This window comes from Centrocercus urophasianus, unplaced genomic scaffold, assembly GCF_019232065.1.
Source record: "Centrocercus urophasianus isolate 14NV4802_14NV808 unplaced genomic scaffold, USGS_Curo_1.0 seq_27, whole genome shotgun sequence".
In the NCBI taxonomy this organism is placed as follows: Eukaryota; Metazoa; Chordata; class Aves; order Galliformes; family Phasianidae; genus Centrocercus; species Centrocercus urophasianus.
Genome location: NW_024884833.1, coordinates 3,405,851 through 3,423,355, shown reverse-complemented (window position 1 = coordinate 3,423,355; position 17,505 = coordinate 3,405,851). Strand labels below are relative to the sequence as shown.

The 17,505-nt window shown below is 36.4% G+C and overlaps 1 protein-coding gene across 1 annotated transcript in view; it reads right to left on the bottom strand.

Moving 5' to 3' along the window:
* Nucleotides 1-453: 453 nt before the first annotated feature.
* The window catches only part of LURAP1L (leucine rich adaptor protein 1 like), a 23,727-nt gene continuing 6,675 nt past the window's right edge, over nt 454-17,505 (bottom strand). Inside the window, exons 2-3 of the mRNA XM_042826728.1 lie at nt 3,914-4,134; nt 454-846 (exon numbers count right to left, since the gene is read on the bottom strand). Of these exons, the coding sequence (XP_042682662.1) occupies nt 481-846; nt 3,914-4,134 (587 nt within the window). The 3' untranslated portion in view covers nt 454-480. The remainder of the gene's footprint in view (nt 847-3,913; nt 4,135-17,505) is intronic.

Below are 17,505 nucleotides of genomic sequence, written 5' to 3'. Positions count from 1 at the left end.
GTAGAAACATTTTGAAGATTCAGACTTGAGGCTCAGTAAGAATAGTGTCTTTGGAAAGGCAAAACCTCGTAGTCAAGAAAAATGTCCACAATTTTTATTTATCAGAATATATTTTATTGCCAACGAGTACAAAATTGATGCTGTCATCCCCTGAAGTCTCATTTTAAAGATAAAGCTTCTCCTTCACCACTTTTAAAGACTTGTAAATACAGTAATTAGTAATGAAGAAAAAAAAAAAGCAACAAAAAGAAAAATTGCAACAATAAATTAAAAGAAAGAAAAGGCAAGGAGGAGAGAGGCAGACAACTTTTTGAGGAGGAAATGTGTTAGAAGAAACAAAATAGTTCTGAAGTGGAATCAAAATATAATAGTATATTTTTCTTCCAAGAGAAGTTTGGATTTTTTGCATGTGAAATAAAATAGCAGCAAAGAAAAAGGATAAATACAAGTGCATGAATGTCCCACTGGAACTTGCTTTTATTAACCAAAACAGTAGTACTCATCTGAATCAATTTTGGGATGCTTATGTGAGTCTTCCATAATAGAAGAATCACTGAACTGGTCTACATCAGAAGGTGTTTGGTGACCAGGAACATCATCAACTAAAGTGTCCAAGTAACTTCCCACTGATATTCCATCCAGACCATCACTACAGTCCTGTAAACTGCTACAGCTGCCATGGAAGGATGTGTCCTGACTTTCCAATAAGCTGCACAGGCTGCCACTCAAACTGCTCCCTCTGCTGGCAATGCCTTTCTCTTCAATCATCCACTTGATTGATTCAATACTTTCATTGATGATGAGTAGTTGTCGCATAAGTTTCACATCAGTGGCACGGAGATTAATCTACAAAGCAAAAGTAATAAAAAAGATTACTGATTTTCTCTAAAATCGAACTCCAAACAACAAGCTGGAGGCAATAGATGGATTAAAATCTCACATTTGACATCTATTTAAATACTCAGTTTAAAAAAAAAAAAAAAAGTATTTCTACACTTTCATAGAATCATAAAATCTCCAAAACTGGAAGAAACTCACAAAGATGAGTTCAACTTGTTGCTCCACATAGGATCATGTAAAAATCAATTTTTCTGAGTTGTCCGCAAGTTTCTTGAACTCTGGAAGATTTGGTGCCATGACCATTGCTCTGGGGAACCTATTCCAGTGTCCCACCACCTAATACTCAATCTGACTCTCCCTTTCAGTGAAGTTCAAGTGGGAATCTGATCAGACTATATAAACAGTCCATTAATAGGAATGGTAATCAACAAGACTTGTACAGATGCTACTACAATACTATTATTGGATGAAAAATATTTACTATGATAATTTCTGGGGATAACTTCTACTATTCAGAAAAGTGTAACATAAATCTGTGTCCATTTAAAACTACTTTCAGCAACTGAGCAGATATAAGTAGCTAGGCATTTACCTCAGGTCCTTCTTGTTAAGCCTACTAGGGTAATCTAAAATTTTCAGATGTGAGTTATTTGGAAAAAGGTTTATGAATCCTTAACATTTATTCCTGCTGTACCATTGCTCATGTTGCAAGCTGCAGAACAAATTCCTGAGAGTAGAAACAGATGCGCTTGTTAAAACTGTAAAATTCAAATAATTTAAACTCATATTTGATGAAAGTTATTAGTCCACAAAGTCTGAAAGCGTGGCAATTTGTGCAAAATAACTAATTAAAATACACACTGAGTCCTACTTCACAGCTTAATTGTCGTGGTTCATGCATACAAATAGAAGTGTAATAGGTAAAGGATTAATTGTAATTCCTAATGCCTGTATCATGCTAATGGTAAACGCATATTACAGTGCTGCATTTCTCAGATATAATAAATAAACAACCTTTATGCTTCTCTTATTAGACAAATTTAACAAACCACTTTTACTGAAATTTCTACAATGAGATGACACATAAAATTGAGGCCTTAGTGTTTAATTAATAATTTATCTCCTCTTTGTTATCTGAAATAACCAGTGTTTGCAAAAGGTTTCTCTGGAATCTCCTATTCACCTCATGAAACAAGTGATAACACTGAAAAGGTAATCTAATAAACTGAAGATAATTCAGGTTTTGCCCATGTGGTCAAGTGTGGAAAGCCACAGGGTACTGCCATTCCTGGTGTGATCTGTGGAACAACTGCACAGTCATACAAGGGAGTCTCAGCTAAATCCTCATAAGAAAACAGTGTTAGTCTGCAACCTTGCCAGTGCTGCTGCCCTTTGCAATAGCAGCTCAGAACTACTACTAAATGTCTGATGTATCAATAGAACCAAATCCTCAGTGAGATCTGGGCCTAGATAAACTTTTGCCACAGTGTCAACATAGGGCATACTTGTTTAAAACCACTGGAAAAAGACTTGATGAATACATGGGACATCATGTCCAGCATGTAATTTGTGTCATATTTCATCATGTTCTTTAATTGTACTGATAAAGCACACTACATGCTTGATACATCAACAATTTAAGACATGCACTGAGTATACTTCTCTACATAAATCTGTGCCACAATCTCTAACACATTAACACGCACTAAATACTTCTCTTACATAGATCAATAACATCTTAGCTTTCCAACAACTCAAAAGACAAAACAGTATATTGAAAATTTCATCAATAGTATGATCTTCTATGCCAGACAGTAGGCACTTTACGATATTCTCCAATTATTACATAGAAGTCAAGCATTTATATTGTTGACTGGAATCAAATCAGAATTCTCAGGAAGAAATGGCACTGTCTTTTTTCTGCCAAGAGTAAAATTTGGATGTGTTTTTTTACATACTCAAATGCCAGTTCTTCTCAATATCCCAAATTACACTGACACGATATGGTTTTCAAAAAAATATTAATGCATTTTTACTCTGTTAGACACAACAGAAGATTGCACAGGCTCTGGTTGGGATGCTTCAGAGTGCAGATACTGTATTTCAGCTCAGTGAACAAAACACAGAGTACCAATGTTTTAGCTATTGCTGAACAGTCCTTTTGCAGTGTCAAGACCTGCTCTATTTCTCACTGTCAAACAGGCTGGAGATGGACAAGAGGTTTGGAGGGGACAGTTGGAACACTAACCAGAAATAACCAAAGGGATATTCCAGGCCATATGGCTGCGCTCAGCAACAGAAGACTGGTTTGGTTTTCCCAATAGCTACTGCTTGAAAACTCTCTGTGCATCCATTTGCTAGCAGGAGATAATGAGTGATTACCTTCAAGCTTTGCTAATACCAGACTGTCTGTATAATTTTCAGATGTGTTCCTGGTCATCTTATCCAGTTCCTAAAAAGACTTCTGTAGTAGCCTCACTCCAGTACCACAGAATTTAACATGCAAAATAGCTTTATCACTTACTGTTTTAACAATAATGTTCATCTATCACTGTTTCAGATGTGAGGTTTTGAAAAGAGATTGACCATTCTGTATCTCTCATTTTTAAGTCAGTTCTTCTACTCCTACCCATAAATCACTATAAATCATTTGTTCAGCAACAACGCTGTTGTGACAGCAGCAAATTACCCAGCTTCCCAATTGCAACTGTAGACTTCAGTAATTTTGTTGTATATAAGCATGTATGGAGACCACAATTTCCCAAAAGGATGATTAAAATGAAGTTTAATGGAGCTAACAGCAATACATCACCAATGAAACAACTACTTTTAGGTACGATGGACATCTCATAAGTTTCAGATTCAGTTGGCTTGATTCCTTCCTCCAAACTGACACTTAGTCCCAAGTCTCCTATACCAAGAGTGTACTTTTCCTAAAGCAAACACTAAAAAGAAGTCTGCAAGTGTCATCTTTCTTTAACAATGTTTTTCTCATCTATGACTTTTATTGCCTTCTGCTTTAGCCCAGGAATAATTACATAAGTTGGTGCTCAAATACACAGCTGCAACTTACTTGTCTGTTAGAGTTAACGAGTATGTTCCAAAAGGGGTCAATCAGAGGGTCTAAAAACAACACAATCTCATTACATTTGACAGCTTCATTTGTTATGCACAGTAACAGGTGCACTTCAGAAATAATCTGAATGGATTGGATCATAGTTAATATAGGTATTCCAGAATAGTTTCCACAGAGTTTAAGGTAGAGCACAGCACCACTACAGGGAAGGTGCATATCTTAGCATACAGCAATAAGGATACTTTGATAAGACAGAGAAAATCAAATTCTGGTTACAGGCTTGCTTATGTATCTTGTTGGATAGTTTGGATATTTCAATATACATATCTTAAATGTATAACATTGAATGGGTAGTCAGGGCAAGAAAAAAGACTGAAAATGAAAATGACCACAACGACCTTTTGGTTAACATGGTCTGGTAGCATAGACTGATTAGTACATAACAGATTAACATTCAGACACTATCAGACCTTCAGTGTGGAACGGATATCTGGCCTGAACCACCTGTACATGTTTCATACAACTCTCCTCCACTGGTTGTTCTAATAAAAGACTGCTTCCTTTACACACATAGCCCTGCTTATGGTCCTCCATAATCAGAGGTGCAATACTGTCAGCACATCACACATATGACTCCATTACACAGACAATTTATTTATATATGCATATATATATATCTACGAACACACACGTGTGTACACATACACATCTGTGTACACTCACACAGAAACATATAACACAGACATATACAAGTATTTCCATTATTTCTATGTGTACAGTGCTTTTCAGAAAGGATGTGAGTAGGTTACCGATTTTAGTAAAAACTCATGATTAGGGCTGTTAACAAAAACTATTAACATCTCTTGGCAACTCCCCAGAACAATACATTAGCTGTCTTAGTTTAGTCATTTTACCTTTGAATCAAAGTCGCACTTGCAACTTGGCAAAATGGATTTGTGTTTTCCAGCCATGTGTTCTGAAGGTATGGTTTCCAGTCAGCTCCACATACCATGAGTCTCCCTCACCTCCAAACCAAGAAAGCTAAAAAAAATTCAATACAATGTGTCCTTTTAATCTCTCAAACCTCACTAGTTCACTTCCTTAGTTCGCTCTCTTTTAGATTCCTGGATTCATGCGCTTCTTTTTCTTCTTCTAACTACAGGAATTCTGCAGTGATACTAACAACAATTATAAATAGTGGTCTGAGGAAAAGATATTCCAAAGTTTATTTAAAAGATATTCCTTTTTTTTTTTTTTTTTTTTCACTCAACGCCTTTATGCTGTGTGTTGCAACGAGTCCATCAATAAAGAGAAAGAAAATGAGCATGCTGATATAACCAAGTATTTCCTTCAGGACCGATCATTTAGAGCAACAGGCAGTAAGTCACGGTAAGACAAGGAGTCGTAAACCTACAGTCTAATGGATTCAAGGAGTTATTTAAGTCATCTAGATCAGATACCAAGCTCTGCACAGGATCCTTTGTAGGACTCAAACACCAATCAAGGACTGGACAGCATGGAATTCATATTTTTGAAGCAGTATAATTTTGGACAGCTATCACACAGTAAAGTGGAACTGCATGAAAGCAGTCACTGCAGGGAGCTTGGTGGCCCAGAGCATGAGCAGACTTGTAGAAAGAATTAACACAATAGAAGGTCAGACTCAATGGGTACTGGAGCTAATTCCACCTGCTGTTAATACTGACACATCCATCTGTATTGCAATTTTTACAAACAGAATTTAAACTAAGAGAGTCTTTCCATGCTTTCCAAAGGCCTTTATGACACTACAGTTCAGGAGTATTAGTGTTATTGCTTCCTGACTTTCTGAGGGTATGCCACGGACAGCTTTCTGCTTTCCTATTCACTTTCCTGCGTCATTCAGGATAAAGTTTTAGTTACCCACCTATGCCTATAACTCCTTTCTTTCTTTACCTCAGTTTTTCATGGAATAATGAATTCCATGAATTTATCTGAGATATAAAATATATAAAAATATATTTGTCAATGTTTAAACAATAATTTATTTTTAATCCTGAGAAGTCAGCTTCTTCACAAGAACCAAGCTTATTTTGGTCAGACTGTGTGAGACAAAGTAAGAAGACCAAATTTAGTAAGCAAATACAAAAAATTATAAAATTCGTAAGTAAAACATCAACCAATTCTGTGTGAGAATTGCATTACAAGCTAGAAAGACACTTAGCAATTTATTTGAACTCCAATACTCAGAATGTGCGAATCAATTAAGTTACTTAATTAGAATCACTGAGCTCACACACTCACAACAGGGTTAAATGTGGTCACAAACACACAGCCTTTGCTCACTAAGCAACAACTATAAAATGTAGCACATATGACATGAAGGTTAGCAGGCTCAGAACGATACTGAAATAGCTTCTCAACAACAGTGAGAGAGAGAAATGCCTCTTCTTCCATTTAACAGATCTAAAATAAAACCACCTTTTACAAACAAGGGTAAAATTCCTGATTCTTAAATATACAGAGTAATTAATAGGCTGTGCACAAGTTCCAACCCACTTTAATTAGCACATAGTCATGTGCAAGATTTTAAATCTGCCAGTTTCAAAACTGCCTAACTTACTCAGGATGTTTGCATGAGGTTCTTTACATAATTAAACCACTTTGGGCAATGGTGTCTAGTTTGACTTCTGAATTTGAACACAGTCTTCAGCATTACCTGTTAACAAGCTAGAGAGATTTTACATCCTAGAGTGCAAGCAAGCACACAAGTTAATCATCCCCAGCCAGAAGGAATCATCTACTCACAGGTAAAACTGTAACTGCTTGTCAGAATGCTCCACATCTACTCCATCACAAAGTGAACCAGTATTCATTAATTCAAGCACTGCAATGGTTCCATCTAGTCCAACCAACCAGCCTGATACTGTGTGAGCTCTCTCATTTGATAAGTTTCTTAAGAAGCATATAAAAACGAGGCAGAAACAAAGTTCAGCCTCAGCCTCAGAGATAAGATAGTCAGTAGGTTGAGGTAAATGCTCCAGTTCTCATCCATGCCATGTGTATCAGACTGTAATTTACCTCACACTGATCTGTGTAAAACACATCCCTTCTTTAAATTTCAGTCAATAGTTATACACATATGAGGGCTGCTCTGAAAGTAATGCCTCCTATTTTATTCTTCTGGCCCATGACATCAGAGCCAGATGTTAGTGATATGACAGTACGGGTTGAACAAATATTCCATTTCATTTTGTTGCAGTGTGATGGCAGCAGAGGGGCAGTCTAAAAAAAATGGAAGTATGGATGAAGCAAAGGTATGGAATTAAACTCTTCCGTGTGGAACACATGGCACCCATTGACATTTATTGGCACTTGCTGAATGCTCATGGAGACCAAATAGTGTGCAGAGAGCTGCTGGGTGGGGCATTTCAGCAGTAGTGACAGCAAAATGAAATACAAACCATGTTCTGATGGCCATGCAGATTTTCACAAGCACGGCATGCAGGCTCTTGTTCATGCTGGTGGAAAAGCATAAATAATGGTGGTGACCATGTTGATGAATATTGTTTTGTAGCTGAGAATATCCTTCAAGGAGTGTTATTGTAGTCTTTGCATATGTTGTACTTTCCATGAAAATAAATAGGAGGCATTACTTTCAGAGTGACTTAAAAAGACGAACAGCTTTCTTCCCTTCTATTGTCTTCCAGCACGGATTTGAGTCACAAGGCACTACTGAATGTTTTTTTTTACTTCTTTCTTGTGTTTTTCATGGTTGTGGTAATCTCCAAGCAATACAAGGCACATACAAAGGCTACCTAAACAAATTTCACTTTATCAGAACTGTCTTTGATGTGAAGTTGCAGTTTACTGATCAAGTTCATTTCCGCAAGCAGAGCAAATTACACTGACCTTTCTCAGCCACATTTTTGTAATGAGTCACTATAAAAACATTCTTACAGAATGTTACAGAAGCATTCTTGACAGCTTACTTTTTCCATTCTTTTGCAAAAAACAATTATTTATTTTTGTGTTACTTGTAAAGACTCAAAAAATTAAAATTCATAGTAGATTTTTAGGCAGCATTCACTTCAGCCACTGAAATCTTAGCTGTTAGAAAACAAGCAGCTATTAAGTTTTCAGAATGTGCTCTTGATCTTGTTAGCTTAAAAAGAAATTCCAGCCTAGTCATCATCTCTTCTCAACCTGCTGCAGTTCCAAAGCAATCCTGAACCAAGTGTTTACAATACATATTACTGCAAGTCTTTGTATAAAATTTGGTAGTAACATAACCTAGCTTGGCAAATAAGGTTTCTAAACTTGGAGGCAGGAAGAGAGGCCATGTTATCTGACATCACCTAGAGAACATTCTCCTTATACAAACAGAATTCTGTACTTCAAGTCAGAGGAAGAAAAAACACCTGAAACCAAAATCTCATTACCTAAAACAAGGAAGTGATTAGATCATACCTGAGCCACCACCAAAATAATCAGAAGGCAGAGCACTCAGTTAAGTACTGAGAGTAATTCAACAAACTAGTTTCAAAGGCATGTCTTGCAAGTATATGAATAAAACAATATGCTATTACGGTTATCTTTTGATACAGTAAACTACAGTACTGGTTATTTACATTTCTCCTACAAAGTCCTACGTCCATATGTGAGTTTTTTACATACTTATTGATCCCTTCAGACATGCAGGAAAACATAAGCCATCAAGTTGTGCAATTGTTTAATTACATTACCTGTCTAATAAAAAATTGGAACTTAAGGTCTTTTTCCTCCTTTCTGGAATCTACATCACACTTGCTTCTGACTGTGGACAACTTATCATTTGCATTAACATACAGTAAAATCTTCATGATTTGGAGGCCTTTTTATCTTATTGTGAAAAAGAAGAACCTAAGCATAAAATCTAAGTAGATATAGTGACTGTTATCAGAGAGAAATATATTCCATAGAGCTAATAGCAAATAACAGAAGAATAATAAAAAGAAAAAGGTAATTGGTTAAGTCTGTACTCCCTGCCTCAATAAAATAAAGGCTAAAACAGAACTTTAGATATTGAAGCACTGAGAGAAAAATCAAGTCTCAGAAGGACGAATGAATACAAAACTTCCTGCAGATTATTTTAAAGCTTAGCTGAATTTACATGAAAGGAAGCAGTGAGGAACTGTAACAGTTTGAGTAAAAAGTTTCTAATACAGCATGAAATTTTCACTGAATATTTCAAACTATCCCATACTGTAGTCACAGAAGAGACATCTGACCTTGGAAATGTATCTATTATGACAGAGGTGAAAGCGTCCCAGAAAATATCATGGTATGGACCTACATATGTTGACAGACAAGATAATGGCACTATAAACATGCAGGTCAATAAGCAGCAGTAGCAAATGGTGTCGAAAAGTGTTACAGTAGATAGATGGAGAATCACAACACAGGACTGTACGTTTCCTCTCCACCAGTATGAGATACCACTGGAGTGCAATAGCATATTGAAACAGATTTTTTTTCACCATCTTTCATTGTTTGCCTTACTTACGCTCGTCGTCATGATCAAAACAAGCTCCTAAAAATACCTGTTCTTTCTGAATTAGGCTAGGTTGCTCCGGACTTTGGCCCTATATTCACTCCTTTAAATTATTTAATTTTAATATAGCACTGCATAAAAATGCAGAAAAATGCAGAAGTAAAAAAAGAGATAGAAGACCATGGGTTCTTCTTAATGTATATACAAAACTTGAAAATGATGCTGGAATGTAGACAACAGTAATCCTCTACTCGTTACTCTTTATTAAAAAAAGAAAAACAAAACCCAAACCAAATCAGAGGACTAAACAAAACCACTTGCACCAATACTTCTTTTATTCAAGTCAGAACTGAGATATGATAGTTTTACTGCTGGGAATAAATCAAAACTTTCTTGAAATTCAAGCCTACTTTTGCAATATTACCAGAGAGATACAAGATAAAAAAAAAATAATCAAATATTTGATTGAGTCTCCCCAGGGTCCAAAGTTGTATTCTGTTGTAAAAATTCTGTGGCCTTGGAGATGGGAGAGTTTTATTAAAGCATATTTTTAATCAAATAGCCAAATCTTTACTAGCAGCAAAACTTCTGTCTCACTTACTGAATGTTTATCTGACTAAGAATAAAAATCTTCAAGATAGGTTTCAAGATAGCCTTGTAATTGTCAGTGATCATGTGTCATCTTAGAACTGCTTTAACAAAGAAGTGACATGCTGATCTGCATGAAGTGTTACAAATGTTTATGAGCTAAATCTTTTCAAAAGTATGTAACAAAAATTACTGTACATCTTATCAAATGAGTCTCCTATCCTTCCCCGCCTTTTTTTACTTAAGTTTAATCTGTGGACTATTAGCAATTCAGCGTCTTTCCGATCCAGCCTTATCTTTGTTTTTAAAAGAAAAACTTCAGCCATCACTGCAATCAATATCCTGCAAAATTATTGTTTATTACTATAGATACATTAACTTTATGCTCATCAGAAAGTACTAGCAAATTTGAGATCTCTGAGATGAAATGAAGCAAAATTGCGTATTCTGAGACCTTCAACCAAAAATATGCTTCCAAACTTCCAGATATTTATAGTTAAGTCCTTCTATCTCTTTCTTACTCATGAAGAAAGGGTTGAACAACTAGCAACCAATCTGCAACTGGGATCTCAAGGTTAAAAAACTAAAAGCAAACAGGAAATTAGCACCATTTCAGCAAGCTGAATTATTCAACTTAGCCAACACATCAGCCAAGTAGGCTGCTGCAGTTTTTAAGTCTTTTTTAAAATGCTTTTCATAGGTATGCTTCTACATAATACACCGAAATAATGTGTTCGGCAGGTTGCAAGGCATACATCAATACAGGCAGTGGCTGACCTTCTGGAGAGATCTGCAGAGAAGGACCTAGGTGTTCTGGTGGGCAACAGGCTGGCCATGAAGGCCAATGATATCCTGGGCTACATTGAAAACAGTGTGTCCAGCAGGTCGAGGGAGGTGATCCTTCCCCTCTGCTCTGCCCTGGTGAGGCCACATCTGGAGAAGTGTCTAAGTCAGGGCTCCTCTATTGGAGAAAGATGGAGATCTTCTAGAGAAGCTGAGAGATCTGGGACTGTCCAGACTGGTGAAAACTGAGAGTGGATCTTATTAACATTTATAAAATATCTGAAGGTCACGTGTAAAGAAGATAGGGCCAGGCTCTTATCCAGCCACAGGAAAAGAGGTAATGAGAACAAACTGAAACACAAGAAGTTCCATACGAACATCTGGAACAAGTTCTTTACTTTGAGAGTGACAGAGCACTGGAACAGGCTGTCCAGAGGTTGTGGAGTCTCCTGCTTTGGAGATACTCAAAATCTACCTGGACACTTCCGCACGCAAATTGGACTAGATGGATAGATTTCTTTTAATGTCCTTTGGTCATTGAAGTTCAACAGAACACAAATTAAAATAAACTTAGGAGAGAAATGACCAAGCAAAAGAAATAAAGTTTAAACACTGAGTTGGTGCTGGGGTTGCTTTACTTTTCCTCTGAAATGGTATGACTGCTCTGCAATTGTGAACGTACAACTATAAGAGTTGATGGTCACTGTGAATTAACCCATCTGAGAAAACAGCAACTGTCTCCTCTGTTTCAGTCACAGCCAGTTAATGCCACAAACTACCAAAGCAGTAAGAAAATTCTATTGGTATTTGGTGTGGAAGAAAATAACTGCTGTTCTGGTATGCTAGTAATGCTGCTCTTCTCCTGCACAGAGACTTTATTCTCTACTTCTGAGGGATTTACGGTTTTCTTTTACAAACCCTGCAATTCTAGGAACCTGCCACAGGCTACCACTTCAGTCCAAAGTATTTCAGTGTATTGCAAGAATCAGGCCTACTGACAGTTACAGGGGTTGAAATGGCACTGTGAAGGCCAAATGCACTTGTAATCATAGATAAAGTAAGTCCTCTAAAACTTACCACTCTGGTTTCACGTTCACTCCTCTCTTAACCAAGCAGTTTTGACAAATCTAGAACTATAGCCTGAAGTCTCTAGAGTCTACAATGACTCCTGGTATAAATTCTCAAATTCTGCATGTTTTTGCACAGACTAATCCGAATTTATTTTAATTAAAGACCTTGCTTCCACAGAAAGGATACTTCTGTACAAAGTTACATAAAAGCATTATGTTGACATAGTTGTATTTCCATGTTTGCTTTGTTCTAAATACATATTGTTTGGCTTTGACCAACAGAAACAACAGAATGAGTTAGCATCCTAACACAGAACACAAATTTGGGCTTGCAATAAGACCAGAAGAGCCACTGAAAGGCACCTTTCATCTTGCTTGTTTTCTGAAGAGGTAGCAAACTGATGTAGATCCAACTTCTGCTTGTATAAAAATGCTTCATAGTTCTCTCTCCTTGTTACTAGGTCTCTTTTTCCCTGTCATTTTTAATTACTGGAAGAGTCAAGGTCAGAATCTGAATCTTTATAAACTAGAACATTTTTTTTCAGCAAATACTTCCTATTTTTAGAGCTGTGTACTCTAATAGTGTTTGCTATGCCTTATAAGCACACATCTTAGTCACAAAAAGGAGTTCAATCATTTCAAACAGAACATTTCTTTAAACTAGTAGAGATTCTGCAGAAGAACCCCAAAATGAACCAGAAAAATGCAAAGCAGCTGAGCTGTTCTTTTTTTTTTTTTCTTTTTCTTTTGCCCTTGAGCCTGAACATAGGAGCTTGGGTTGAGGTCACTGCTCAATCCATTTGTTAGATCTTAAGTCTTGGATGTGCACCTCTTTCAACAGCAATAGGGTAGCAGGCCAAAGAGGCAGTGCAACAAAATGATTCTCCTTTTGGGAGGACTTTAGTCATGAATGCAACTGGTATCTAACTACAGTGAACGAATTTACAAATTAAGCCAGTAAAGTGTTTATTAAATCTGAAACTCACAATATTTAAACAGCAATTCAGCACTGCCTCAGAGGCATTAAATGTTTTCACTTCACCTATATTGCACCCAGCAGACCCATAGAGTACTGTGGGTAGTTTGTTTTACAGCACAGTAAATGAAGCACTCAAATAACTTACCCGGGCAGCTTAATGTGTCTGTGCTTCCTATTACCTAACAAATTTGCCATATCATTTCTTTGATAAAGTATTAAAAATTGTCAGGTTGATAGGAAGGGAGAAGAATTAGACTGGCAAATACAGAGTTGAACAGCTGTGTCTTGACTTCTCCATACTTATGGAATGACTGGATAGTCATGAAAAAGAGAGTAGCTAACAGTAACAGTTGGCATATGTACAACACTTAAAACTCTCCAGTGTTCTTTCCTCTACTCCTCTTATGGAAGGAGAAAAATGTCCTTTGGAGCAAAGTCAAGGAGGAAATGCTCAGCTGGATTTTATTTCACACATCATCCTCTGCTGGAAGACAAAGGCACTCATTGCTGGAACAGTGTGTAGGGCATTTCTGAAACAACTGACCATCCATGTCTGCCTCTAGATTTGATAAAACCTTGAGGTGAGTTGCTCGTATCACTCAAAGCTCTATAAATGAGGCCTACAAGAATTCCTTCCAGCAGGCTATAATGAACTCTTCACAATAAAGAATCCTGTGGAGCTTGCAAACTATTGAGGTACTTAACTGAATAGCTTTTCAGAACTGGAAGACTGGATCACAGGATGTGCTTAATGGATACACTGCTCACTTTGGACATAACCCAGTTCTCACTAGAGACAAATATGGACATGGAAAGAAAACCGCTGATGCCTAAGCTGCACACAGCTAAATGACAAAGAGAAAATGTTTAAAAACTATGAAAAAGAGGATTACTTCAACGAATAAAAGTACTATTTTTGTCAAAAACTCATCTTCCAGTAATAGTTACCTTATGACAAAGAATCCAGACATCAATCAATAGAGATGCGTTAATTTGATAGAAATTGTTATGCAGTTGTGAATTCAACAACTACTGAATAACTAAGTATTCTAGTCAGACACCTATGGACTAGAAGAACAAACAGCAATGCAATTAAATTACAGTGTATCCACATCAACAGAAACTCAAAAAAACTCTCTGACATCATAGGTTCTATTGATGCAGCTACAACATGTTCTAGACACGGAATAAGAACATAGCTCACACTAGAGATGGCAGGGCCTTTTATATGTACACATAGCTCTAGTACACTGCAAAATCAAACCCAAAACCTACCTACACTCAGAGCAAGACTTACTACTTCATAAATAGCATTACTGTGGTGAGCGAGGTAGAAATGTCTTTCCAGCTAGATCTGGTATGTACTCATTCAGCTGACAGCACCAGTCATATCCTTAACTGCAAAGAATAGCTGTGCAAGAATGTTTTATTTTCTACATTAAAAAAACATAACTGTTTTAATTATTAATCTCCTCAACGGTTCTTACTGTACTCAGTATTTCAGAACAAATATTTCTACTTCTTCCTCAAGTTCTGCAGGTGTCACTCCCACCTAGTTCTCTTCAGTCCTTCTCCAGACCTTGAATAACTTAGTCTCTCTGCCACAGAAAAGTTAATGTTTATTAAGTGTCTGAAAAGGTCAACATTCACAGGTTTAAAACTCTTAGTATTAGGTTTCCCTTTTGTCATTAACTGAAGTTATCCAATGGCAATGATGGTACTTCTGAACAGTGCTTGAAAACAAGGACACAGCACTGCAGAATTAACAGCTTAATCTACCAAAGTACACCCAGAGTACACTCCAGACTTTTCTCATGAGAAAGCCAGACACATGAAATGTCTTACAGAAGTTATTTTTCCTAATGCACCCAGTAAATTTACTGACCCGAACTGGGTTATCCTGTTCTTTATAATTGCTTTGTTGATAGATGTCCTCACACTACAGTCCAAATTCAAGTTTGTCCTGCTTCCTTCTTTAGTTATTTTATTATATATATATATATATGTATTTTTAACAACTATAATTAACAGTTCTTCAGCACTGAAGATGTATACTTAACAGTTTTCTGATACACCTGCATATAGCCATTTTCTGTTGTAGTTATTTTGGAGCAAGGCTCAAGCTATTTGCAGTCATCAGAACTTACAGACTCATAAATTTTCAATACATCTCCAGTACAGAAGGTTTGCATTCATAAAAAATACGCTAAGTTTCAAGCACTGCCTGTTACCTATGTTTCAGTTAGAATTTACAAATCCCTATATATAAAATTACAGGCTTTGTAGAATGAAGACTCTCTGATCTGAGGTGACCTTAGTATTGCTATGCATAGAGATTTTACAGCCTTCAAAGAGTCCAGGTGCCTCAGTTGCACTGGCCCCAGTCCCACATTAGTAAGGATAACGGCAATTTGAAGCCAAAATTCAACAGAAGAAACAATCAACATGGGGCAAGTAATCCAGAACTAGAAAATCCATCACTGATTAGAAGTCTCACAACAGTGAGAACTGTAAAGGAAAGGCTACAAGTCTGCATTTGTACCTAAACATTCTTCTTTTTTTTATTACAAGATCTCCTACAATTTTTTATGTTCAGATGACTTTATCTTTGCAATTAGTAATCTGGAAACCAACAGCTGGTTCTATGCAAGATACCATAACTATTATGGTTATAAATGCAGGTAAAAATCTAAGAGAGAAATCGCATTTAATCACATCAAATTAGAATTACTTTTCAGCAGATCTGATATTCTCTCTTTATACTCCTGCATGTTCACCATCATTTGCTCCAGATTCTAGAATCCAGTCTCTTTTTTAGGACGTGGACAAGAATGAAACTCTTAGGAAATAAACATATCAAATGCTGAAAGTTTACTGCGCTTCAAGCTTGAAAGCAAAGACAGACAAAAAATCTTGCAATTCTTAAAAAAAGTGAAAATGCCTTTTTTTTTTTTTTTTTTTTTTTTTAAACAAGTTACTGTTAGGGATTTCTTTTTAAAATAAAAATTAAAAGTGCATTTATAGGCTGGTCATCTCTGGTCAATGTAGGTATTGTCCAGTTTACACAGGAAAGATTATTTTTAACTATTGTTAGTCACAAGTACCCGCACAAAAGTCAGTTCTGCTGATTTCAACAGCAAGTTTGCCATTTGCAAAAAGATGCTATAAGTCGCTTAAACTATAGAGCTCTGTGCATATGCCATCTGGCTTTCAGCAAAACCCCACATCTTTTCATCACGAAATGTCACTAATCAGATTTTAAAAAACAACTTCAAAGACAAAATTCTTCCTCCATCTTTGAAACAAAGTAATCAGGAAAGAAACACCATGCAATGATAATGTACATTATTTCAAATCAAAAAACAAATGCTGACAAAAAATGTCGTTTGTAATTTGACTGTCTAACTGGATCTTCAAGTGCAGTGAAGCACCCATAACACTACTGTGACAGTCTCTTTGCAAATTCACACTGATACTGCTAGCTCAGGTATCTGCAAAGTTTCACTGACTCCTGAACAAGCAGTAATTAATAAGGTAAGCACACATGTATTTCCTGGGGACTTAAACCCTTCAGCAGCTGGTATGGCTGAGTAAGAATGACCGGAAGTACAGACTGAGCGCAACATGGATGCTTTCCAGAATTCAAGTCCTTTTATCAGGGACTGCATTAGATTTGCTAATAGCAGTAAGTATGAGTTCAGAAGTTAAATAAACTTGTTCACCTTTTACTTCTGAAGATGGTCTTTAAAGACAAAAAAAATTGGCAACGTTCTGGCAGAAATTATTTTCTTGATAGATTTGGTAATTTTCCCAAAGTATCAATCTGTCAACCTATAAATCTCTTTCAACCACAACACCCAGCCCACTGTAATGCTGCCTAAAATTACTAAGTCCTCCACCACACAATGCAAATCTGAACTTGTTAGCAAGATCAAAGACTATCACCATTTTCAGTGAAATTCCATTGGACCCATAGAAATAAGTTAATTTCTATTTCTTTTTTTTTTTTTTTTTTTTTTTTTTTCTTACTCCTAAAAAGAGCCTCACTTTAGGGGTTTACTGAATAATTGCTCACTAAGCAAATCAGACTTCCTACTGAGGCCTGAAGCTTAGTCACTAGTAATTTTATAGCTAAGATTTCACCTTCAATCAAGTTTTTAAACAAAAATTTCAATTAAGCTAATAAAAATCTGATAGCATCTGACACAATACTCTGCATTGCTGACTAGACATACTAACCCAGACCTTGCCTTCAAGAAGGTCAGTTGATGTCACTGTGAGAAACAGTAAAAGTAGCAGTCTGTGCCTACAGCAAGTGTTAAAGAGGCACTTCAAGTCAATAGTTTACTGTTTAGGAATATCTTTTAAAAAGTTAATAATGGCAGAGATAGCCACAGTTATGGATCTAACAAATCAAAGAAAAATTGAAATTGCTCAAAACTGTAAAAGCTAGTTAAAGAAAGTTAGAGCAGATCTCCAATATACACCTTCACTTATGTGCTAAGGATATGTAAAAATGCTTTAAAAAAAAAAAAAAAAGAGAGAGAGAGAAAGAGACAGAGACACAGACAGAAGGAGAAGGAGAAGGAGAAGGAGAAGGAGAAGGAGAAGGAGAAGGAGAAGGAGAAGGAGAAGGAGAAGGAGAAGGAGAAGGAGA